Here is a 27,262-nt window from a genome sequence, read left to right on the forward strand (position 1 = left end):
TCACTTGTATTTAGCGTAAAATGTGTGTAATTTGTTAAGCCAGAAGAGTAAAGGAATATTGTATTATAATCTATTTTTCCATGTTGTTAATACAGTTGTGACTGTTCCTCCATATTTGAAAAAAATAGTAAAAGCTACGGTTTTTTGAGCCTGGATTCCATTCTGGAATCTTTTTGTTCAATTATCAACTTGGAATGTAACAGGTTTCAAATTTTACATTTTGGCAATTACAGGCCAATGTGGGAGTTCCTGGACAATGGGGTGATCCAGGGGAAATATGGTTGCACCAAGTATCAGAGTTTGAGTAGATTTGGCTCAAAGTGTCTGAGCTGCACAAACAAATGCATTAGGGTGGTAGAAAGTTATCTGAACACTTTGTACCAGGAAGCAGTCACACCCTTGAGGATAGGGTCTTCAGATTTTGTCAGGGACAGGAAGGTGTGACTGCAGGAGTGGCAGGAATGAGGATTCAGAACATTAAAATGAAGGAGCCTCAGTCTTTGCAATTGTCCAACAGGTTTGAGGTTCTTGCAGCTTGTATGGCTGAAAGTGGTAGCTGCACAATGGATGAGCAAACTGACAACAGCACTATGGCACAGGAAGACATTCTGTTTGGAGAGGGGAGGGGGATGGAGTTAAAAGGAATGTAGTGGTAGTTGGGAATAGTATAGTCAGAGCAATAGACACCATTCTCTGCAGCTGAGAGCAAAATGCAAGATTATTGTGTGTGCTTGCCTGTTGCCAGGAACAACCTACTGTTAGAAAACTAGTTTTATAAAGTTCTGAACAGTGACAGCCAAATTTCTAGAAATGTATATATTGTGGGCAATAATTGCGTAGCAAGTTCCAGATTCAAAAGTTCTCAGGCTCAAATCGCAGATTGACATTTTGGATGCGTTACAAATGTTGTTCTGTTCCTGCTGTTCAGTAACACTCATAGGTGGCATATTAGTGATTTTCCATACCACTAATTGTGAGGTGTAATATATGGTTTATTTTAAATCTTTTAATTCAAAACTTCTAATAATATCAGACATTTCATTCTGTTCTTGAAAATATATGTTTATTGTTTTAAGAAAAAGGATAAACATTTGTTGATTTCAAAGATACATTCATTAAATGTTTTACAGCATAGGTCTGATCTATATGTACAATACCTCACACAATTACAGCTCAAAAAGGTACATTACCATCTAGTTTGGATGTTAAAGCACAATCCCTTATTTTAAGTGACAGAGAACAACATCCCAATACATTTTAGTGACAATAAGATTAATTTCACCATTTCATACATATCCTGATAATCCTGTTACTGGCAGCATTCCCCATGCAAGCTGCATGCTATACAATATGGTGTTAGAGTTCTCTGCAAAAGTATGGATGAATTGCTGAATATATTTCATGATAAAGTGCAAAATTAACTTATATTTTTCTCTTTAGGACTTTTACGCCACTGCCTGGCTTTCAATCTGTTTCTCAGAAACAGCATCCATCTATATTTACACACCTTCTGAAAGAAAGTACTTGATTCAACCTGAGGAAGAAAAACTACTTAGACTCACAATACGTACAATTACAACTTTAATTTTTTTTTACTTAGTTTGCAAAAGGCATTGATGATCTCTGCCCTAGAGATATCAAAATAAGTCTCAAATAGTAACAGCTAAAAAAGATTCTTGCATTTGATCGTGGCAGCATCTCAAACAGAAGGCAAACTATCACTATGCAAGATACTAATGGCTAATTTTATAGATGCAATGACGTGTATAAAGCATCAATAACATCTAACTCCATTTTTGACTTAGTAATTTCTAGTCAGTGACGCAAAAACAAAGTTTCCATTTTAATGCAGTAATAAAGAAGTGGATAATTAACATACACAGAAACAGTGTATCACTACCAAGCACCAAGATCTAAATGCTTGGTACAGTCAAACACCCAGATATGAAACTTGACCATAGATCACAATGGAACATGATATTGTCAGATTTTCCCCAATATCAGATCTTACCTAAAATGCCCTTTCAAAAGTTATACTAGCCACTTCTTCATTATGCACTAAGTATTGGGGTGACATTTCAAAAAAATTTAATTCAAACCTTTTGTCAGCAACTTATTTATAAAGGCTGTGTCAATCTCCTTGTTGTTATGACATAATATGAGTAAATTCAACACTGCTTAATTTACAGAAGGAAAAAATGAACAATTGGTATCACAAAAACAATGACAAAAAAATTGTAAATAGTAAAGCTAAGTGCATTTAGAAAGCATAATGTAATGTCAAGGAAACTTTAAACCTCAGATTTTGCTTCTGGAATCTGGGTTAGGCTTTGTTGGACATTCCTGGCTATCCATTAAATGCCATATGTGATGAAAAAATATGTACAAAATAATAATCACACCATATTTGAAAGTGGGCATTATTCAATGCCCTTTTCATTAGATTATAAATGATCAGTTTTATATTTGTAAATAAGATACTGGTGGACAATGTAGAGTTTTTTGGTATCTGAATAGTTACCACTTTTTTTTAACAATGGAAGCACTTAGAAATTGTTTAAAAAAAGTCAATAAAATCAGTTTAGTCACATGTACCTCATCAGCTGCTAGGCAGCTCAGTTACATGAATTGAGCACTGTTATATTGAAAATAGACATCAGGAGAAGGCTATTAAGGATGGCACACTGCATTACAAAAATAAAATGTTAAAATTCCTAAATAAATTCATCAGTCAAAATCTGATCAGTAGAACTGGTAAATTACAGTGTTGAGTGCTACCTGATCTGTACAAAACATACTTCACATTTAAGGCTGGTTTAATGTTTTTTGTGATGCTCTCAAGCAGAATCCAATATTCTTACTGGGGTTCCCTGTGATTTTACAAGTAATTAGATTGGATTGCGGCACAGTGAGTTGTCCATGGTCTTAGATTACAGCTAGTGATGATCTGAAACTAGATTAAGAACTCCAATGCAAAGGTGAAAGCAATTATCACTTCCTGTTTTATTGTACCTGAGATTCTTAGAACTAAGGTATTAAGCAAAGACCAGGACTATTTGGGTACCATTATTAAGAATTCACATCCAGAAGTAATAGAGGATGCATGAGAGAAGAAATTATTTATTGCACTGTCAGTCTTATACACACAACAAAGTACCTCATTGCATTGTTTGAGTCAAACGTCAGAATTATTATCACTCTATTTTGTCTTCAATTTCTACAGAGTTAGGAAAATACAGTTGCCTAAATTTACTATTGCATTCATCTAACAAACTCTTATTCTTCACATTAAGCAGACTATTAAAAATAAGATTTATCTGCAAAAAGGAAAATATCCAGTTGGCGCAATGAAAATGCACCATCCAAAGACTATGGAACGGCTATGAATTTTTTTGTTTTTGATCAATTTGCTGCATAAATACTCATTAACAAAGAGGAAATAGTTCTATTAGTTTTAGGATTATAGTAGGAAACTGAAAGAGATGAAAGTAAAGGCCAGGACAAGTGGTTCTTTTGAGTTGTAAGTTAACTCCCTGTTATATTATAAATTCCCTTACATTAAACTCAGCAGGTGTCTTTCAAATGCTAAATAATAAATTTGAGAAATGTTAGAATTGAAAAGGATAATGGAAAATGATAGACATTTTGAAAAATTAACTTTCAAAAGTGAAGGTTAGGAATTTAAAATTTTATGAACTAATACACTATTTGTCCTGAACTCAAAATAAAATAGATGCAATATTGTAATGTTTTTGTAACTGTTATTTCACAATTTTGCCTCACCATGTTGATATTTTGCAATCCACACATTATTTCACACTAGATTTCCTATATTTGAGTGTCATTTGGTGGAAGAAAGGAATGTCCTTGTACAAAACCTCCAAAGGCTCAAAAAATTATGCATGTGACAAAAATCATTACCCAATCTATATACAATGTCATAAAAGCTTTTGTAGAAAAATACAATTTTATGCAACTGGAGCGGTTACAGCATATAAGAGTTAAAATAGTCCTTAAGCCCTAAACATGAAGGCGGATTACTATTGTTTTGAGACAGAAGGCATGTGGTAGTACCATTCAAATTTCTACATGTAAATACAAATATACAATTGCTTAACTTGTACATTTTTATTATTATTGCTGGTTAAATACAAATTGATATTGGCCACAGTAAGTAAAATAATCCACTAGTTTTTCCAGTTATTTCACTGAAACATCCAGCAGCCATGAAGTAAGCAAGCTGGTTAAGGCTTCACTCCAGTGATTTAAAATGGCAATCCCTCATGAAGGAAAAAAATCTGGCCTAGGAGATTTTCATCTATGCTGTAGACTCTCAGGACCTGCATAAAAATTGTAATCCATTCTGCAAAAATGAGCAACATTTTGAATTGATATAATTTAAAATTCTTTCATAGGGTTTAGGCATTGCTGGCAAAGGCTATATTTGTTGCACATCCCTAATTATCCTTGGACTGAGTGGCTTGCTAGGCCATTTGACAGAGCAGTCAACCACATTGCTATGGGTCTGAGGTCACGTAGGCCAAAGGCAAGGATGGCAGATTTCCTTCCCTACGAGGCATTAGCAATCAATTATCGTTGCCTGGTTACCATTACTGAGGTGAGCTTTCAATTCCAGGTTTATTAATATTCCACTATTTGCCATGGTGCGGTTTGACTTGTTTTCAGACTTGGGCCTCTAGAATACTGGTTCAGTGACATTACCACTACACCATCTCTGTTTTACCAAGGGAAAGATATTGAGCACGTCATAGTGAAAAAGGAAGTAACTGACCATGGGTTAAATCTGATAAGGAGGTGGTATTAGAAAGGTTGGCTGTACTTAAAAGTTGAGAAATCCCTAGGGCCAGATGGGATGCATCGCAAGAGAGGTCAAGGGAGGAACTGGCAAAGGTACTGGCCATAATTTTCTAATCCTCCTGAGATACAGCAGTGATGGTAGAAAACCAGAGAATTGTAAATGTTAAACTCTTATTCAAAAAAAGGGTGCAAGAACAAACCTAGTAAGTGCAGGTCAACAATTCATCCAAGTGATAGGAAAACATTCAGAAGCAATTCTGGGACAGAATTAATAGTCATTTGAGCAAAGGAAAGCCAGCATGATTTATTAAAGATAAATTGGGCTCAACTAATATGAGTTTTTGATGATTAAGAGAGGGCTGATGTGGTTTAGTTATGATTAACCTTTATAAAATATGAGTCTGGCCTCAACTGAAGCAATGATCATATCTGAGCACATTACTTTAGGAAGATATGAAAGCTTTAGGCTGGTGCAGAAAGATTTACAAGTTTGTTCCAGAGATGGGGAACTTCTGTTATACAGATAGACTGGAGAACCTGGTACTGTTAAGCTCAGAGAAAACTGTGGTCAAAATCATGAGGGGTCTGTATGGAAAGAGAGAATCTACTCCCTTTGGTGGAGAGGTCAAAAACCAAAGGACAGAAGTTTAAGGTGATTAGCAAAAGAACCAAAGGCAAATGAGGCCACATTTTTATGCAGCAAAATATTAGGAATTGCACTATGCTGGTTGAGAAGATGGCAGATTAGAAGACGGGAACTGGATAAGGACTTAGACCTGCAAAATGTTTTTCTCCATGAGAGGCACATGAGTGGGACTAGCTGAAATGTTCTTGCAGAGAATTGGCATCGACTCAGCAAGCTAAATGGCCTCCTTCAGCACTGCAAGCATTCCATGATTCTAATTACCAATCATTTTAAAGGTAATTTCCTCTGCACCTCCTTGAAGGGCAAGAAAATAGAATATCACTAAAGGAAGGAATTTCTGACAGTTTTGAAGAAGACGACATTAAAAGCAGCGATTACAGATTAGGTCTACATTTATCAGAGGTTGTCCACAACTAATAAACACATTATTTATTCTTCTTCTGTTTTTCATAGTGATTCATTCTTCTATTTGCAATTTCCATTAGGATTCAACATCCTTCATTCTTCTTATTCTCTTTTAAAAAGAGTAGAGGATATGATAGCACTGATCTTTGCCCGATCTTGTAAATTATCTTTCAAATCAGAATCTTACCCAAGATTAAAACATTCTGAATAACATAATTCCTTCTCACTTGTTCTTCATACACTGCAATCATGGTTATTTTACTCCATAATGTGGAATAAAACTATCAGAGTGGAAAAATGAAATTATTTTGTTTAAGGTGGTGGTAGTAAGGGGTAAATAAATATTGAAGTTTTATTATTATGAATTCTTAAACCATTGTTGGCAGTTGTGGACCTGCTAGTCTGTCTATTTGCTTTTCTTAATTGGTTTTTCCTTAACTGTTACTTAATGAGAATTATGGTATAATAATAGATTCCAATATATTCTATTTGGAAATTTCACACTTAAGAGTGGTTTTCCCTTTTTGGTGCAAAGTATACAATGATACATAACTTACACCAATTTAAAATTGTGTATGCTTAAAATTTACTTTGATTAGTTTATGGATGAAAACATAATGGCTGGAATGTTACTGCCTTGCCCACCCCAGAATTGGGACAGCCAAGGCTCACAGAACCAAAATCTCCGCTTGCCTTGTGCAGGATAAAATCCCGCCCGCAGCCAACATAAAATCCTCCAGAATGAGTTGCATAGCTCGAATTATTGTATGCAAAATATGTAAAACAATAATCCAACTTTGAAAGTAAAAGGTTGTATGAAATACCAGCAAAATCTTTCATACTGTGACTTATTGAATACAATGATCAACAGTTTTGGATTAATTTACTCATTAGAAATTGGTCCTTTCATAGTTTAATTTTGCAGTAAACTATGAGATTTTCAACTTCTGTTGGGAAACAATTGAATAGCTTCATTATTTTGGGCTATTAACATTGCCAAACTAGCAAATTGAATAATCCAAATTAGTTAAAGCAAAAAATATATTGGATTAACAAACCCAATTTATTTCAAAATATGCTCTAAATTTGAGCAGGTATCATATACTATTTTGTCTCACAAATTTAGTCAATCATGTCAAGCAAACCTGAGAAAAGCACCATGTATTTTGTGATTAATTGACTAATCTTTGCACTCTTAATTATTCTTAGTGAACTCCATGATGTACAACCTCCGGTATTGCTGAACAAAAACTGCAATAGTATTAGTACATATCCCTGTAAATCTCCTGTAGAAGTGGATGTAGAAAAGTGTCTGCCTCAGTCTTTTTGATCTTCTGGACAAGTTGAGCATGCTCTGTAACCAGCTGGCGGAGGTCAGCCATCTTTTGGAGAAGTTTAGGAAACAGGTAGATGGCATCAGGATGGTTGCTGTGCAGGTGCAGGCGAAGGGCTTGAACAATACTTTCCTGCATCTGTTCAATCTGTGACACATTAACCAGACCTGGTCGATCTATCAAAAAAAAAGTTTAATGCTAAACATTTTTATAATAATTTACAAAAATAAAATAAACACTTAGCTTAAACTGCAATATGATCTACATAAGAACATAAGAAATAGGAGCAGGAGTAGGCCATCTAGCCCTTCGAGCCTGCCCCGCCATTCAATAAGATCATGGCTGATCTGTCGCTGCTCAGTTCCACTTTCCCGCTTTCTCCCCATAACCCTTAATCCCCTCTCTTATCAAAAACCCATCAACCCGCATCTTAAAAATATTTAGTGAGGCAGCCTCCACCACTTCAATGGGCAGAGAATTCCAGAGATTCACCACCCTTTGAGTGAAGAAGTTCCTCCTCAACTCCGTTCTAAACCGCCCCCCTTTTATCTTGAGGCTGTGCCCCCTAGTCCTACTGTCTTTTTTGAGCGGGAAGAGTCTCTCCACCTCTATCCTGTCCATCCCATTCATCATCTTATACGTCTCAATGAGATCTCCCCTCATTCTTCTAAACTCTAACGAGTACAAGCCCAGTTTATTCAGCCTCTCCTCATAGCTCAACCCCCTCAACTCCGGTATCAGCCTAGTAAACCTCCTCTGCACTCCCTCCAAGGCCAAAATATCTTTGCGCAGGTGCGGCGCCCAAAACTGCACACACTACTCCAGCTGCGGCCTCACCAATGCCCTATACAGCTGCAGCAAGACCTCCCTACTTTTATATTCAATCCCCCTCGCTATGAAGGCCAGCATCCCATTCGCCTTCCTGATCACCTGCTGCACCTGCAAGCTGGGTTTTTGCGACTCATGCACAGGGACCCCGAGGTCCCTCTGCACCGTCGCCTGCTGCAGTTTTTCGCCCCGTAAGTAATAGTCCTTCCTACCATTCTTCCTACCAAAGTGGACCACCTCACACTTGCCAACATTAAATTCCATTTGCCATTTCCTGGCCCATTCGCCCAGCCTATCTAGATCCTTCTGCAGACTCTCCACACCCTCCGCACAATTTGCCGTTCCCCCAATCTTGGTGTCATCAGCAAATTTCGACACCCTACACTCGGTTCCCTCCTCCAGATCATCTATATAAATGGTAAAAAGCTGAGGCCCCAGCACCGACCCCTGGGGCACTCCACTAGTCACCATCCGCCAATCCGAATAGCACCCGTTGACCCCCACTCTCTGCCTCCTATTTGACAACCAATCCTCTATCCACGCTAACACCCTACCCCCAACTCCATGTCCCTCGACCTTCTGCAATAACCTCTTGTGAGGTACTTTGTCAAACGCCTTCTGAAAATCTAGAAAGACCACATCCACCGGCTCTCCTCTATCCACCGCCCTAGACACATCCTCATAGAACTCCAGTAAATTTGTCAGACACGACTTCCCTTTAATGAAACCGTGCTGTGTCTGCTCTATCAAGCAATTCCCTTCAAGATGCCTCGCAATTTCCTCCTTAATGACAGATTCTAACATTTTACCTACCACAGACGTTAAACTAACCGGCCTATAATTCCCCGCCTTTTGCCTGCCACCCTCTTTTTAATACTGAGAATATCAAAGTAATAGTCTTCAGCCACTGCCAGATACATGCTACTAACACCATTTCATATCCAGTTCACAATCTCTTGCAGCCTAATAACCCCTCATCACTAATTTTGGCCTATTGTGCATCCCCCTACTTTAACCACTCCATCATTGTTAGACATGCTTTCAGCTGTCCAGGTCCTAAACTCGAGAATTCGCTCCCTAAACCTTTCGATCTCTTTACCTCTTTCTTTCCTCCTTTAAGATGTTCTTTCAAAGCTGCCTCTTTGGCCAAGCTTTTGGTCGTCTATTATAGCATGCCCTTACGTAGCTGGGTATGAAATTCAAATTGTTGTCCAGTTCCCTATTTGACACCCCAGCTGAATTTTTAACCCCAAAATCTCTCCTGTACTGCTTTCTTCAACTTTTATAATATTACCCATTTCTGCTCCAGCTATAAACCTGCCACTGAAACCTTCATTTATGTTTTGACATCCCCAGATTTATTGTTCAACTGTCCTGCCTTCCTCATGCACCATAAAATTCCAGTTCATTCAAAAATTCTCCTGTCCATAGCCTCTCATGCCAAAAGATTATTTTCACACACAACTAAAACAACCATCACTATACATTAGGAAATATGCCAACTTCACCAGCAAAATACCCTGCAGTGTCTGGGGCTGATACACAGTACAGGATGCAGCAATCTTTTTTCAAATTTGCATGCATCCTGTGTCCCATTAGGAAAGGCCACACACACTATATAAAAACTCTTCTCAGCCTTTTTCCCCTGAAAAGGGTTTCTGAAAACAAGAAAAACTGACCCAAGCGATACACTTTCTGTGTTTGCATTTGGCTGCGAAATTCAGTACAGGAAGCTTTCAACTCATTCTGGGTTGCAGATCTTGGAAATGAATCGTTCAAATATATAAGGACATAAATGTGTAACATTTTGTTTGCTTGAATATCAAGAATAAGCAGTTAGTTATGATGAAATACTTCAATGATGCAGATTTTGCATGGAGAAATTGGAGAAAGAGGTGGAACAGAGCATTGTTGATATGTTTGGCTTTGGTAGTTTGAAGCATTTGGGGACGAATGTGCATCTTAACCTTTAGCCCCACCAAAACTAAATTCTAATAAATAATTCCCAATAGCAGAAGCATGTGCATGTGTAGGAAGCATGTATCTCTGAAATCATCTCAAATGATGATACCGCCCTTCATAATTCTTGTTTATTTCCTCCACAGTTGAAATATCGGCAAATGAAGGCACAAAGCCCTTAGACACCAACTCTAAGGAGGGGGAATCTCAGAAGGTGCACCATTATATCCTTGTGCAGTATCTAGCACCAGCAGAAATACATGCACAGGTTAGCTGAAAGGGTTACAGACACTGCTGTGAGCACTTCACAGTTGCAGGACTGTCGGAGACTGAGATGGTGCAGATCTCTGGCACGTGACCATTTTCCACTTCACCTGCAGTATTTTAACAAATTTATAATGGCAGGATCTGCAAAGTCAGGAGGTGACTTGTGGGGTGAAATCCAGTGAGAGCTAAACCATAATAATTAGACTCTCTAGTTTGGAAGATTTTACTTTTTATTAAATATGGGTAAAACATACCTAGAGGAAATCTGTTCACCTGTTCCTCCACGCACCCCCCATCCCCCTGACCCACCACACATCCCTGCTGCAATCTGTTCTGTTACTCTTAACTAACTAAGTTTCTAGTCATAATTACAATTTAATGTAATACAGGAAAATTATTCTGCTACACATGATTTTACATAGTCTAAATTGTTAAAGCTCAGCAAGTGATATTTCCTTTTAGCAACTAAAATTGTGGAATGCTAATTCAGCTGTGGAAAGTAAAAGAAAAACTGATTGGCAAGATATTACATTGATATTTGATATACAAGAAATTATCTATTAATACACAAGGAAACTAACCCGTCAATACTGCATTTTATTCAAACCTTTCAAAGAGTTAAAACAGACTTTGAAAAGTTACAGTTGACGTCTACAAATTCCTCAAAACATCTGAAATCAATTTAAGGAACTAAAGAAGCAGAAAGAAATCCTGTGAGGTTATGAGGCAATCCTATAACAATTGCAAATTTTATCTCACTGGCTTTCAACTCAGTTTCTAAAGATCTAGCAATGCATATTGTAATTACTAACAGGATAGAAAAGGATGCAAATATTTAAAGAAATATAAAGAAAATTCACGGAAATGGTTCCAGGGATGAGGAACTTTAATTATGAAGATAAATTGCAGGAATTGGAGTTGTTTTCCTTGGAGAAACGGAGGCTAATGGGTACTGAAAGCCATAAGGGGCCAGGGCAGAATAGATAGAGTGAAACTGCTCCTACTTATGAAAGGATCGAGAAAGAGCTGACACAGATTTTAAAGTAATTGGCAAAAATAGTAAAAACGTTATGAGAAAAAAACCTTTTTCACACAGCACATGGTTAAGGTTTGGAGTGCTCAGCCTGAATGTGGTGAAGGCAGGTTCAATCAAAGCAATCAAAACGGAATCAGACTATTATTTGGAAAAGAGGAATATGCAGGGCATGGGGAGAACGCAGGATATTGGCACTAAGGGAATTGCTCATTCGGAAAGTTGCTACAGACAGTGGTGCAAATGGCTCCTTCTGCACTGTAGCAATTCTGTGATTTAACCTGAGAAACAAGTATTAAATGAAACTAACTTAACCTGGAAAGTTAACAAACTATTTTCCAATATTTCACCTATGCAAAAGTTAGTGAGTTACTTTATAACACCTACCTGTGAGTTACAGGAACATACAATTTTGCAAAAAGGATATTCCCTTGAAAAGCTTAACTCACTTAGCCAAGCAGTATATTTGTGTTACCAAAATAAATTAAAAATAAGTCAACTGAAGAACACGAGTGCCACATTAACTACTAGATTGTTACTAGAGTAGGTATACTAATAACGTTAGTCCATCTTTTTTTTGCTTCACTTTATATCCAGATGCTTCCATAGTAAAGAAACGTAACACTCAAGAAATATTGGCAGTATACAGATGCCAGGAAAAGACCATCTCCAACAAGAAAGATGCTAACCATCTCCTTTTGATGTTTGATAGCATTACCATAACAATCGAATACCATCTGGGGAGTGGGGGCGTTTACCACTGACTAGAAACTTAACTGGACCAACCATACAAATACTGTGGTTATGAAAGCAGGTCAGAGGTTGAGGGTTCACAGCCAGTAACTTGCCTCCAAATTCCCCAAAGCCTTTCCAACATTTACAAGGCACAAGTCAACAGTGTGATGAAATGCCCCCGCTTGCATGGATGAGAGCAGCTCTAACAGCACTCCGGAAGTTCAATACCATTCAGGCAGAAGCAGCCTGCTTAATCAGCAGGCTACCAACCATTCCCTCCACCACCATTATAGAGTCAGGAGTGTGTAACATCTACAAGATGCATTGCAACAAATTGCCAAGAATTCTTTGACAGCATCTTCAAACCTGCAACCTCTACCTCTGGAAGGGGAGGGGCAGCAGGTACAAGGGCATGCACCATCACATGCAAGTTCCTCTCCAAGCCACACACCAACCCAAGTTTGAATTATTGCTGTACCTTCACTGTCTTTAGGTCACAATTCAGGAACTCCCTCCCTAGCAGCTGAGTATACATACAGCAAAAGGCCTGGAACAGTTCAAGGCAGCAGCTCACCACCATCTTCTCATGGGCAATTAGGGATGGGCAACGAACACTGTCTTGCCAGCAATGCCAATGTCCCATGAACGGATAAAAGTTCACAAATTGAAACCAGCTGAGCAAACACAATGCTTTTTATTTATCTCATAAAACACCTTGAAACTACACATCAGTAGATGATGGTAAACAATTGCAACCAAAATAAATAGCAATATCATGTCATTATTGCATAGTCATATATGGTATTGTAACAAAATTGAATTTCAAAGGCCAAATTTTCTCTGAGCTCAGGAAGGAAAGAGCAGAAGGCACTCATTTCAATTTCAAAGCAGATTGCCTACTAATCAACTGAAAGGAGAAGGTGCCTTGAAAACTTTCAAGGATTGACATTTTCTCAGTGTCAAAACAAGCTAATTTGTAAATCATTGTAGAAAAGATGAGATACAAGTTGACAGGCATTTTGTAACTTTTTACACAGCTTTATGGTGCTTTCTCTATTGGAAAAGCACTGTAGTGCATATGAACAAAGACACAAAACTGCTCAATCTAAGGATCAACTTACCATTAAAGGACAGATTCTGATGATGCATTAAAAACACATCTACATTATAATACAGCATCTAATAATGACATTTGAAGGTGTGAAAACACTTTATATTTATCTTTCTGAATGTTGCACACTTCTCAGCTTCTTCAAAAACTCTCAAACCTGACATAGTTTTAATAATGATGTAGAAATGCTGGCCTTGGACTGGGGTAAACACAATAATAAGCCTCACAATATCAGGTTAAAGTCCAACAGGTTTATTTGGTAGCATAAGCCACTAGCTTTCAGAGCAGTGCTCCTTCATCAGGTGAGTGGGATTCAGTGAGTTCAGTACCCACTCCCCTGATGAAGGGGCAGCACTCCGAAAGCTAGTAGTTTGTGCTACCAAATAAACCTGTTGGACTTTAACCTGGTGTTGAGACTTCTTACATAGTTTTAATAGGCACTTTCAAAACTTTGCATCACAAGATGAAAATGCTGTGCAGAGGAAAATCCCAATTAAAATGGCGAACCCAAACTCATCAGGGGCAGATATGTGTTTTGCACAAGGCACTCCCACATCTGACCCACAAAAAGGCCAAGGGAAAAAGGCACAAAGTCAGGGATGTGGAGAAAAATTGGATATTCCTTGAAAAGCTTAACTCACTTAGCCAACCAGTACATCTGGGTTACCAAATTAAATTAAAAATAAATCAACCAAAGAACACAAGTGCCACATCGACTATCACACCATTACTGGAGTAGTTATACTAACAACGTTGGTCCCTTTTTTTTGCTTCAATATATATCCAGATGCCTCCATAGTAAAGAAATGCAACACATAAGAAATACTGGCAGCATACTTTAGGATACTAATGGAAAAAGATGAGTGCTGTCCTAAAGGGAGGATGCTAAATTGGGGGAAGGCTAGATACAGCTGGATTAGGCACGAGCTTAGGGATACAGACTGGGAAAGGCTGTTGGAGGGCAAGTCCACGTTAGGCATGTGGGAGTCTTTCAAGGGAAAACTGAAATGGTTGCAGGAAAGACATGTGCCGGTTAAGAGGAAGGATGGGAAAGGTAGGATTAGAGAGCCATGGATTACTAGAAATATTGAGGACTTGGTCCGGAAGAAACGTGAGGCATATGTTAGGTCTAAGCAACTGGGAACGGAGAGAGCGGTGAAGGAATACAGAGAGAGTAGGAGGGATCTCAAAAGGGGAGTTAGGAGGGCAAAAAGGGGGCATGAAATGGCTTTGGCAGGTAGGATTAAGGAAGATCCAAAGGCGTTTTACTCCTATGTTAGGAACGAAAGGTTGGCTAGGGGAAAAAAAAAATCGGTCCTCTCAGGGACAGAGGAGAGGAACTGTGCTTAGAGTCCAAGGGAATGGGCGAGATCCTGAATGAATACTTTGCGTTGGTATTCACGAAGGAGAGGGGCTTGATGTCTGGTACAGTCTTCGAGGGAGCTGTAGACCAATTGAAGGAACTATCCATTACAAGGGGAGAAGTGTTAGGGCTTTTAGGTAGCATTAAAACTGAAATCTCCGGGGCCTGATGGCATTTATCCTAGGCTGCTTAGGGAGGCGAGAGATGAAATTGCTGGGCCTCTGATGCAAATCTTTGTCTCTTCTTTGGACACAGGTGAGGTCCCAGAGGACTGGAGGATAGCGAACGTGGTGCCGTTGTTTAAAAAGGGTAGCAGGGATAACCCTGGTAACTATAGGCCGGTGAGTTTGACGTCAGTGGTAGGTAAGTTGATGGAGAGGATTCTTAGAGATAGGATGTATGAGCACTTAGAGCGTTGCGATCTGATTAGTGGTACGCAGCATGGCTTTGTAAAGGGGAAGTCTTGCCTTACCAATCTGGTAGAATTTTTTGAGGAGGTGACAAAAACGGTCGACGAAGGCCGAGCTGTCGATGTCGTCAATATGGATTTCAGTAAAGCGTTTGACAAAGTCCCTCATGGTAGGCTGGTTGAAAAGATCAAGGCTCATGGAATACAAGGCCAGGTATCTAGATGGGTTGAGAACTGGCTTGGTAAGATGAGACAGAGAGTAGTAGTGGAAGGGTCCTTTTCTAGCTGGAGGTCTGTCACTAGTGGTGTGCTGCAGGGCTCAGTACTGGGACCTCTTCTTTTTGTAGTATATATAAATGACTTGGAAGAGGGAGTAAGTGGTGTGATCAGCAAATTTGCAGATGACACTAAGATGGCTGGATTGGTGGGCAGTGAGGAGCAGTGTCTGGCAATACAACGGGATATAGATAGGCTGGTATATTGGGCAGATATATGGCAAATGGAGTTTAATCCTGATAAATGTGAGGTGATGCATTTTGGCCAGAATAATGTAGGGGGGAGTTATATGATAAAGGGTAAACCTATAAAGAGTATAGAAATGCAGCGGGACCAGGGGGTGCAAGTGCACAAGTCTTTGAAGGTGGCCGTACAAGTGGAGAAGGTTGTGAAGAAAGCTTATGGTATGTTAGCCTTTATAGGAATGGGTACAGAGTATAAGAGCTGGAGTCTAACGTTACAGTTGTATAGAACGTTGGTTAGGCTGCATTTGGAGTACTGTGTCCAGTTCTGGTCGCCTTACTACCAGAAGGACGTGGAGACCCTGGAGAGGGTGCAGAGGAGGTTTACCAGGATGTTGCCTAGTATGGAAGGACTAGGTTATGAGGAAAGATTGAGCAAATTGGGGCTGTTTTCCCTTGAAAAACGGCGACTGAGGGGGGAGCTAATAGAGGTATATAAGATTATGAAGGGTATAGATAGAGTAAACAGTGGTAAGCTATTTCCTATGTTGGAAATGCACAGTACAAGGGGCCACGGGCTTAGGGTGAGAGGGGAGAGGTAATAACATGGATATTAGAGGGAGGTTTTTCCACACAGAGGGTAGTGGGGGTATGGAATGCTCTGCCAAGCAAGGTGGGGGAGGCAGGCACGCTGGAGCTGTTTAAGAGTTACTTAGACAGGCACATGAGTGGGTTGGAGATGGAGGGATATAGGAGATTGTTTTAAATAAGGTTCATTAGCATTGGGACATCCTTGGTAATGTATAAGGATGTGGAATGATACTAACGTTTTTCTCCTTTAATTCACAGGTTTTAAGTCGGTCCGCCTTGTTGTCCAACGAGGGGCATACATGCGACGGGTCGTACAAGGGCTGCTCTTGGGATGTTCGAGAATAGCCTAGTACTTCATGTCATTAGTGTACGCTTAAACGGGACCAGATGCTGGGCAATATGACAGCTCAGTGACTATCACTGTTTGCTGTGCAGACACATGGATTTGGGCCAGTGTCTGTGGGAGTTTGCGCATTCTCCCCGTGCTTGCGTGGGTTTTCTCCGGGTGCTCCGGTTTCCTCCCACACTCCAAAGATGTGCTATTAGACTGATTGGAGGCAATAAATTGTCCCTAAATTAGTTTTCCCTCAATGTGGAATGCCATAAGCATAGATAAGGGTCATGGGTGGAGGGGGGACTGGTAATGTTAAAATGGCGGCGCGGGCTCCTTGGGCCGAAGGCCCTGTTTCCCGGGCTGTTTTTGTTCTTTATATAGATGCCAGGATATGACCATCTCCAACAAGATTCTAACCATTGCCCTTTGATGTTCGACAGCATTACATAACAATCGAACACCATCTTGGGGGCCATTCACACACCAAAACAGACCTCCACACAAACATCTGGCTCTAAATCTCCACATAATTTAGTTGGAAATCAAGATTGCTGATCATATATTAACATTTGCACCACACAAGTGTCAGGCAATGATCATCTCCAACGAAAGCACCTATCTCCTCATAACATTCAATGAAATTACCATTGCTGAATACCCCACTTAACAACATTCTAGGGATTATCATTGATCATAAAATGAACTGGACCAGCTAGTGACCACAACAGCAGGCCAGCGGCTGGGAATCCTGCACAGTAACCCACTGCTTAACTCCCCAAAGACTGTCCACCCTCTACAAGGCACAAGTCAGCAGTCTAATGGAATATCCTTCACTTGCCTGGATGAGTGCAGCCCCAACAACACAAGAAACTCAAGACAAAGAAGCCTGCCTGATTGGCACCCCATCCACTACCTTAAACATTCATTTCCACACACAGTGGCAGCATGCAGCTTTTACAAGACAACTGCTGCAACTCAAAAATGCACCTTTGACAACACCTTCCAAACCTACAACCTGTCACTTAGAAGGGCATCAAGTGCATTGGAATACCACCACCTGCAAGTTCCCCCTCCAAGCTACACACCATCCAGACTTGGAACTATATCACCATTTCTTTAGGGTCGCTGGGTCAAAATCCAGGAATACTTCCTAATTGTACTGTGGGTGTATCTATGCCTCATAGGCTGCAGCTCAGTACAATCTTCAAGGGCATTTAGGGAGGGGAAATACATGTTGACCTAGCCAGCGACACCCACACCTTATCATATAAGCTGAGAGTGGCAAGGGCATAAAGTGTACTGTAGATGGGGTCTATAATGTCCATCATTTCAAGCGGCTAGGTAGCATCACTACTAATCGGGCAGTTTGAGCCTTGAAGGACACAGCTGCCAGACTGATCCTGCAGCATGGGGTGAAGACCTCAACACAAAGAAAATCTACTTGACCTCATTTTATCAATCTATCCATCACAGATGCATCGGTAGGAGTTACCATGTGCAGTACTCATGGAGACAAAACCCCATCTTTACATTGAAGCCAACCTCCATCATGTGTGACACTAGCAGTATTCAATGCAATGGATTCCGAATAAATCTTGCAGCTCAAAACTGCACATCCACGAGATGTGCATTAGCAGCACAAGCACTGTATCCATTACAATTATTAACCTCAATGAAGAGTGCAGAAGAGCAAAGGTAAAGTCGCCATAGTCCCAGATGAACATAGCTCTTTCCCTTTTGAGGGGAAGAGCTGACCACTAGTGATTAAACTTGAGATCCACCACACCGTGAATGAGGAACAAAGTTGAGAAGGTAGGCCTTGAATAGCCTCAGCTGGCACGGGAATTGAACCAACACTGTTGGCATTGCTCTGCATCATGAACCTGAAAATGAGATGCTAATCTGATGAAGTTGCAAGACAAGGCTATGTTTATGCTAAACTGTGGAAGAAGCATTATATAGGCAGAGCTAAACAATTCCAGAACCAATGGATCATATTAAAGTTGTGTTGTTTTGCCACATGCAATCAGGAAACGTGGTGGGCAATTAAACATTAAAGTGAAGGCAGAGCTCATGAACTAAACTTGAGCCTGACTTGTAACTTACTTTAGTTATATGCTGAATCATAGAATCCCTACAGTGCAGAAGGCAATTCAGCCCATTGAGTCTGCACCAACTCTTCAACAGACCATCTTCCGCAGGCCCTATCTCTGTAACCCCACATATTTATCCTGTTAATCCCTGTAACCCACAAATTCTGTGACACTATGGGGCAACTTAACATGGCCAATTGACCTACCTGCACACCTTTGGAATGTGGGAGCATATCACAGCATCTGGAGGAAATCCACACAGATATGGACAGGACGTTCAAACTCTAGTCCCGTGCTGGAAATCTGGATCTCTGGCACTGTGGCACTATGCTGCCGATGGTATGCTTTAGATTTACTGTCACAGCTTATCCTTAATAATTTGTTTATGTCAACATATCTTCATTTTTAATCTTGATTGTAAACTATATTTCCAATTCTTCAATAAAACAGTCAGAGGTTTACAGCATGGAAGCAGGCCCTTCAGCCCAAATTGTCCACGCTGCCTTTTTTTAAAAAATACCCCTAAACTAACCCCAATTGCTCGCATTTGGCCCATATCCCTCTATACCCATCTTACCCACATAACTGTCTAAATGGTTTTTAAAAGACAAAATTGTACCTTCCTCTACTACTGCCACCTCGGGCAGCTTGTTCCAGACACTCACCACCCTCTGAACACTTTTGTATCTCTCCCCTCTCACCTTAAACCTCTGCCTTCTAGTTTTAGACTCCCCTGCCTTTGAGGAAAGATATTGACTTTCTGGCTTATCTATGCCCCTCATTATTTTATAGACCTCTATAAGATCACCCCTCAGGTTTCTACACTCCAGAGAAAAAAGTCCCAGTCTATCAAGTCTCTCCTTATAACTCAAACCAGCAAGTCCCGGTAGCATCCTAGTAAATCTCTTCTGCACTCTTTCTAGTTTAATAATATCCTTTCTATAATAGGGTGACCAAAACTGTACATAGTATTCCAAGTGTGGCCTTACCAATGTCTTGTACAACTTCAACAAGACGTCCCAACTCCGGTATTCAATATTCTGACCAATGAAACCAAACACCACTCTGTCCACCTGTGACTCCACTTTCAAGGAGCTATGAACCTGTACCCCTAGATCTCTTTGTTCTATAACTCTCCCCAATGCCTCATCATCAACTGAGTGAACCAAATCTGGACTTAATCTACCAAAATGCATCACCTCGCATTTATCTAAATTAACTCCAGCTGCCATTTGTCAGCCCACTGGCCCAATTGATCAAGATCCCATTGCAATCTGAGATAACTTTCTTCACTGTCCACTATGCCACCAATCTTGGTTAGTAAGTTTGCAGATAACAGCATGTCTCCTATATTCTCATGCAAATCATTAATATAAATGACAAACAACAGTGGACCCAGCACTGATCCCTGAGGCACACTGCTGGTCACAGATCTCCAGTTTGAAAAACAATCCTCTACAACCACCCTCTAGCTTCTATCATCAAGCCAGTATTTTATCCATTTAGCTACCTCACCCTGGATCCCATAAGATTTAACCTTATGCAACAACCTACCATGCAATCCCTTGTCAAAGACCTTGCTAAAGTCCATGTGTACAACATCAACTGCACTGCCCTCACCTACCTTCTTGGTTACCCCTTCAAAGAAAAAACCCAATTAAGTTTGTGAAACATGATTTTCCACTCTCAAAGCTATGCTGACTGTCCCTAATCAGTCTTTGTGTCTCTAACTGCCTGTAGATCCTGTCTCTCAAAATACCTTCCAACAGCTTACCCACTACAGATGTGAGGCTCACTGGCCTGTAGTTTCCAGGCTTTTCGCTGCAGCCCTTTTTAAACAAAGGCACAACAGTTGCCACTCTCCAATCTTCAGACACCTCGTCTGTGACTATCGATGATTCAATTATCTCTGCTAGAGGACCTACAATTTCCTCCCTAGCCTCTCACAATGTTCTGAGATACACTTCATCAGGTCCCAGGGATTCATCTACCTTGATGTGCTCAGACATCTAGCACCTCCTTTTCTGTAACATGTACACTCCTCAACACATCGTTATTTATGTCCCCAAGTTCTCTAACACTGAGACGTTTCTCAACAGTAAATACTGATGAGAAATATTCATTTAGGATCTCACCCATCTCTTCTGGATCTGCACATAGAGGACCTTGTTGATCCTTAAGCGACCCAACTCAGTCCCTAGTTACTCTTTTTGCCTTTATGTATTTGTAGAAACATTTTGGATTCTCTGTCTTATCTGCCAAAACAATCTCGTTGCCCCTTTTTGCCTTCCTGATTTCCCTTTTAACTCTACTCCTACATCCCCTATACTCTTCAAGGGGTTCACAATCCCAACTGCCTATGCATGTCATGTGCCTCCTCCTCCTTCTTCTTGACCAAGGCCTCAAGAGCTCGAGTCAAACAGGGTTCCCTACTTCTGCCAGCCTTGCCCTTCACTCCAAGAGGAATGTACTGACCTTGAACCATGGTTAACACACTTTTGAAAACCTCCCATTTACCAGATGTCCCTTTGCCTTCTCACAGGCTCCCCCAATTAACTTTTGACAATTCCTGCCTGGTACCATCAAAATTGGCCTTGCCCCAATTTAGAATTTTAACTTTTGGGCCAGATCTATCATTCTGCATAGCTATCTTAAAACTAATATAATTATGATCACTGGTCCCAAAGTAATCCCTCATCTTGGGGGCCATTCACATACTGAAACAGACCTCCACACAAACGTGGGTCATGCGAAGGCTGCTCTTGGATGTTGCTTTGAGAGTTGACTAGTGCTTCCCGTCGTTAGTGTACGCTTAAACTGGACCATCTGACAGGCAACATGACAGCTCAGTGACTATCACTGTTTGCTGTGCAGATACGTGGATTTGGGCCAGTGTCTGCGGGAGTTTGCACATTCTCCCCGTGCTTGCGTGGGCTTTCTCCGTGTGCTCCGGTTTCCTCCCACACCCCAAAAATGTGCTCTTAGGCTGATTAGTATTAAAAAATTGTCCCTAAATTAGCCTTCCCTCAATCTTCCCCAATAGACAAAGGTAGGTACAGCAGGGCACTCACAATGTTAAAATGGCAGCGCGAGCTTGTTAGGCCAAAGGGCCTGTTTCCTGTGCTGTGTTGTTCTTTGTTCTTAACACTTGCCCTTCCTTATTTCCCAAGAGGGGGTCAAGTTTTGCTCCCTCTCTAATCGGGCCATCCACATACTGAATGAGAAATTCTTCCTGGATACGTTCAACAAATTTCTCTCCATCTAATCCTCTAATACTATGGCTGTCCCAGTCAATGCTGGGAAAATTAAAATTCCCTACTATTATCACCCTATTTTTCTTGCAGCTATCTGCAATCTCCTTGCATATTTGTTCCTCAATTTCTTGCTATTTGGGGGTCTATAGTACAACCCTATCAAAGTGATTTCCACCTTCTTATTTCTCAGTTCTACCCATATAGACTGTGACCGAACTCTTGGATATATCCTCTCTCAGTACTGTTGTGATATTTTCCCTAATCAAAAGTGCAACTCCCCCTCCTCTCATACCTCCTGTTCTATCTTTCTTATAGCATCTGTACCCTGGAACATTGAGTTGCTAGTCCTGTCTCTCCCTTAGCCATGTTTCAATAATTGTTATAATATCCCAGTCCCACATACCCATCCATGCCTTGAGTTCATCTGTGTTGCACGTCAGACCTCTTGCACCGAAATAAATGCAGTTTAATCTGGACTTCCCTTGCTCCCTGCTCTGCTTTTGCCTGATCAGTCTGGTACTAGGATTACTGACACTGCCTTTACTACTTAATGTGCTCTCTTTATCTTCTGTGCTGTCCTCAACCTTCTCTTCTGTCTCCCTACTGCTTTGGGTCCCATCCCCCTGCCAAACTGGTTTAAGCCCTCCCAAGTGGCTCTAGCAAATCTCCCCACCAGGACATTAGTTCTGCTCCAGTTCAGGTGTAACCTGTCCCTCTTGAACAGGTCACCCCTTCCACAGAAGAGATCACAATGATCCAAAAAACTAAATCCCTGCCCCCTGCACCAGCTCTCAAGCCACGCACTCATCTGCCTAATCCTCCTATTCCTACTCGCACTATCATGTGGCACTGGTAGTAGTCCAGAAATTAGTACCTTCGAGATCCTGCACTTTAGCCTTCTGCCTAACACTATAGTCACACTTCACATATTTGCACGGAAGGTTCTCTTTTCATCGTTTAAAGTTCTAAGTCCTGGAATCATCCTGTTTTCCTCTACCCCATATACCAATGTCCTTTCCAATGTAGTATCTCCAAATCTACCTACAGTATTTTAAGCATTTCCTCGATTTACACAAGATTAAAATTTCAACCTACAATCAATTTTCCTTGCGATGCACCTTCGTACTTGATTAGCCTTACTGATGAAAAGAAACTTGTACTTACTGGATGCATTCAGCTAATGGTCAGCAATACCAATACTTTACAAATGGTACTCTTTCACTACATGAATGTGATTCATTTTACCTATTCCAATATATATTCTCCTTGGTGTCCTGACCTATCCCTCAACCAACATCACCTGAACAGCTCTGGTCATTAACTCATTGCTGTGCAAAAGCTTACAACTATGGGTCAAAAGTACTTTACTACCTGTAAAGCGCTTTGGACCCCAAAGTTATGAAAGGAGAGATAAAAATGCAAGTATTTTTTCTTCTTTTTGTTTTTACACCTGCCTTAACTTCTCTATGATTACTACTCACATGGCCAGCTACCACCAGTCATTTTGCACACCATTGTCACAGACCCAGACTTTATTAGTTAATGCCACAGCCACTGATATATTCAATTTCCAAACTCAGCTTTGCTTCCACATGAATGTTTTTAAATTTGTTGTACCAACACGCGTAAGGTTACTTAACTGCTCCTCAAAACTCACCATTACACTCCTACACACATACAGACTCAAACCTCTCCTTTTTACCCACCTCCAATTCTCTCCTCTCATTATTCATTACCCACTTCACCTCCCAATTGTCGAGTACTCACTCCCCCAATACTTACAGTCCCTATAGTTTCCAGTACACCACTGCATCCTCTTTGCACCCCCATTAATTCTGCATTTCCAAACACAAATAATTCTATTTTACTTCTGTCCGTATAAACATTCTGTTTTTGTCCAGTCCTTCTCTCCTTGCCTGACCATTTTCTGCAGTTTAACGCTTACAATCCTAAACCCATCTTGTTGAGCTCTCACCAGAAAGGTCTTCACCACACTGTCACATCCAGCCCTGAATCACTGCACACACCCAGTGGTCTTCCAAGTCTGTTCTACAGTCTTATCACTGGTGTTACTTGACTCCTTTCACCTGCCATAACATTTTACAAAACACAAAAACAAGGTTGCAATTTGTCTATGAATAGATTACGCATTGCACAATAGTTTTATTCTTTCATGGAATACGAGCGTCACTGGCCAGACCAGCATTTGTTGCTCATTCCCAATTGAGCAACTTTGAGATGGTGGTGAGCAACATTTTTTAACCACTGCAGTCTCTCTGATGTAAGTGCACCCACTGTACTGTTAGAAGGGGAGTTCCAGTATTTTGACCCAGCGACAGTGAAGGAATAGTGATATAGTTTTAACCAAATATGAACTGTCATGTCATTCTAATACAGGCTACACTCAATTTTGTTGACAAATCTACTTCATTATGAACCCTGATAGAGGGATTAGTTTATCTGATAACTTCATTTTACAAGGAGGAACATTCAAGTAAAATACATATATGTGGCTACAGTTTCATAATTTGACTATATAACTTCAAATGGACAAATTAAAATTCTTGTAATGAGATGGAGGTAATTGCAGACTTTAAATATTTATTCAATTATGAACAAAGGAATAAAAATAATATTAGTTTGTTTCTATAAAATTATACTTCACTTAAAATGCACAATCTTTTGCTTGAATTTATGGTTTAATATCTGCTTTTTATTTTCAGCTAAAAAATGTTGAAGCTACATATTTTAGAGGTATCGTTAAAAGTTAATTTATTACTTTGCTCAAAATCTAGTTGGTTCACTTATTTGTGTACACAATTTCTATCCCAGTTCACGTTACAACATACAGGAACTAAAAACTGAAGGATAAATAGAATAACTTAAAAATATAGATATTACTGTACAAATTTGTTATGTCAGCATTGTATTTGTCTATACTGTTCTTCAGCATCAATGATTACGAATATATCATGAGCATAGTTATTGTAATATTGCTTCTACTGTTTCATAATGATTACAAGTTTGTGGCCTTGAAACTTCATACTTTATAACACAACTTCTCGCACTAAAACTTTACCTAGCAGGACACCTTGTATGACTAAAGAACATGATAATGAGCAAATGACAACTAATGAACAAAATCCAAGACTATTTTGTGAATAATAATTACAGTATTATATGCATATTTTCTAACTCTACCATTCTTGCACAGTTTGAATTGGTTATTTGTCTCCATTTTCATTGCTTTTGTACTATACTACAACAATAGCCGGGAAAGCTGCTAACAGCAAAAAAAGATTTGTACATACCTGGTTCATAGGCTGTGGTAAAAATAGATATTTTAAAACAGTTTCAACGTTTAAATACTTCCAACACTTCTATAACAGTTTTAAAAAATTCATAAACTTAAATGCTGCAACAGAGGGAGAAGGGTAAAAAGATGCATAGAGAGAGACAGGCATGGGAAGAGTTCTATGACATTACTCTGTGATCAGTGGATTTCCATAAACCTCCTGTCTGTTGGAGCCTGTCCCTCGGGTTTCAACACCACTTGGCTCCTTTTATACCTGCCACATCACCCACTGATTCTCCTCCCCAGCTGCAGTTTTGCAGTGTTTTCCCCTTCCATCTAGTGCTATTTCTGATATCAGTGGGATTGAGTAGCAAAGGTGGGGGCATGATGAATCTTGGCACATGTGACTCCATATATACAACAATGCAGTGAATTCTCAATTACCCTCTGAAATGGCAACTGAGTGGCAAGCCACTCAGTTCAAAGGCAATTAGGGATGGGCAACAAATGCCGGCCCTGCTGGTGATGGCACATCCCATCAAAAAGTTTTTAAAAAATAATTTGAGGAGTAATTTACATATAACCTAGTTACATATTTATTTGTGAAGTTATGTATGATGGGAAGTGGGGGAGAGGAGAGCCAAACTTTATTGGCAATCTTGTATTCGTGATAATGAAGAACTGTGATTTTATTGCTGACAGGTAGAGTAGTAGCCATGAAACTAACAGATTATCACCCTTCAAACAAACATTGCCATCCAAATACATCTGCTTTAAATTTTCTTTTCGCTAATATAGCCTCTCAGCCTGTGATCATCAGTCCTTTTGCATATAAACATTTGTACAAATTGTGGACAAATAGACAAAATCTTGCACTAATAGTCCCTGCCATTTTAAGCATTGGATAGTAGGACCATAAGCATGGGCTCCTCTGGAGTCTATTGAGGTGCACCGAAAACCAGAAGGAGCAGTACAAGTGCAATTGCCTGAAGTTGTGATGTCATGGCAGCCCTCAATAGCATTGTGTTTGCCACTATTGGGAAAGAAAGGTACAGGCCAATATCACTCGCAGAAGAAATTTCTGAGCCTTGGCATTATAGTGTTAGTTACTATTTGCACTTTCTGTAATGCGCAGCATATTGTTGATATCTGAAGAAAGTGTTTAATTACAATAGTGAAATAAGTATTGGGCAGTGACTTAGTTTTTCCAAGTTTAATGAATCACTTATTCTTACCTCCAGAAAGAATGATGGCGGCCACAAAGAGAGCCAAATCACTGTCATCCAACTCTAATGCATTGAACTTCATGGCAAACTCAAACTTGGGCTCCATTATCTCATTAAAAGGTTTCCGCAGGCTTTTTAAAAATTCTCGAGTCATAAAACCGTTCCCATAGGCTACCAGCAGCCCATCTTTGTTCATAATGGATGCCAACATGGCAAACATGGCTTCATAAACTCCATATTTTAAAAGGGTCACTTGATCATTGAGGTCAAGGTTTATAAATTCAGGGATACATTTGGCAAATTCTGTCAGTTCTCTTACTGTTTCCACAGATGTACACTGGCAGCGTTGAAAGATTCTAACTTCAGCTTCTTTGTTCTGGATGCCATTTACAGCTTGTTTTGACACTAGATTCTCTTCTGCCAGACGTAACGTCTCCATGTCATGAATGACAAAAGGCTGTAAATTATTCAAGAATTAATAATAAAATTAACATCAAAATATCTTCCATATCAAGTTCCCAGACTAACAATGGTTTCCTTAAATACTTTTATTAATTTTCCAGGGTTGCCCAAGTCCTAACTCACACCAAATCACTTTACCCAACACCCCTGTGTTTGTGGACCTATATTGACTGGAGGTTGAGCAATGTCTTATTTCAAAATGCTCAACTTTGTTTCCCTGCATTGCCTCACTCTTTCCTATTTCTGTGCCCTTCAGCCCTCACAGCTGTTTATACTACTCCAATTCTGGCCACATGAACATTTTTGATTTTAATCACGTCAGCATTGGTAGTCATTTCTTCTGCTGCCCAAATCCCAACCTCTGGAATTCTTGCCCTAACCTAGTCCACCTCACTTCTCATTTGATTCATGACACTCCTTAAAATCCAACTCTGACCAAACTTTTGGTGATCTGCCCTAACATTACCTAATGTGACTCAATTAGATAACATTCTTATAAAGGATGATTTACTACAAACATAAGAAATAGGAGCAGAAGTATATCACGTGGCGGTTTGAGACTGCTCTGCCATCTAATTTAATCACAGTTGATCTTCTGCCTCAATTCCACTTTCCTTCGCACTCCTTATACCTCTGGATTC

At 40.0% G+C, this 27,262-nt stretch overlaps 1 protein-coding gene across 2 annotated transcripts in view; it reads right to left on the minus strand.

The window, feature by feature from the left end:
* Nucleotides 1–1,054: 1,054 nt before the first annotated feature.
* The window catches only part of LOC145344074 (peroxisome proliferator-activated receptor alpha-like), an 81,186-nt gene continuing 54,978 nt past the window's right edge, over nucleotides 1,055–27,262 (minus strand). The window contains exons 6-7 of one of the 2 annotated variants that reach the window (XM_080190878.1): nucleotides 26,479–26,616; nucleotides 1,055–7,379 (exon numbers count right to left, since the gene is read on the minus strand). In XM_080190878.1, coding sequence (XP_080047004.1) covers nucleotides 7,065–7,379; nucleotides 26,479–26,616 — 453 coding nt within the window. In that variant the 3' untranslated portion in view covers nucleotides 1,055–7,064. Of the gene's footprint in view, nucleotides 7,380–26,168; nucleotides 26,617–27,262 lie in introns of both variants that reach the window. The other variant, XM_080190877.1, reaches the window with a different exon arrangement.

Source organism: Carcharhinus amblyrhynchos, chromosome 6 (assembly GCF_965287045.1).
Source record: "Carcharhinus amblyrhynchos chromosome 6, sCarAmb.v2.hapA, whole genome shotgun sequence".
NCBI lineage: Eukaryota > Metazoa > Chordata > Chondrichthyes > Carcharhiniformes > Carcharhinidae > Carcharhinus > Carcharhinus amblyrhynchos.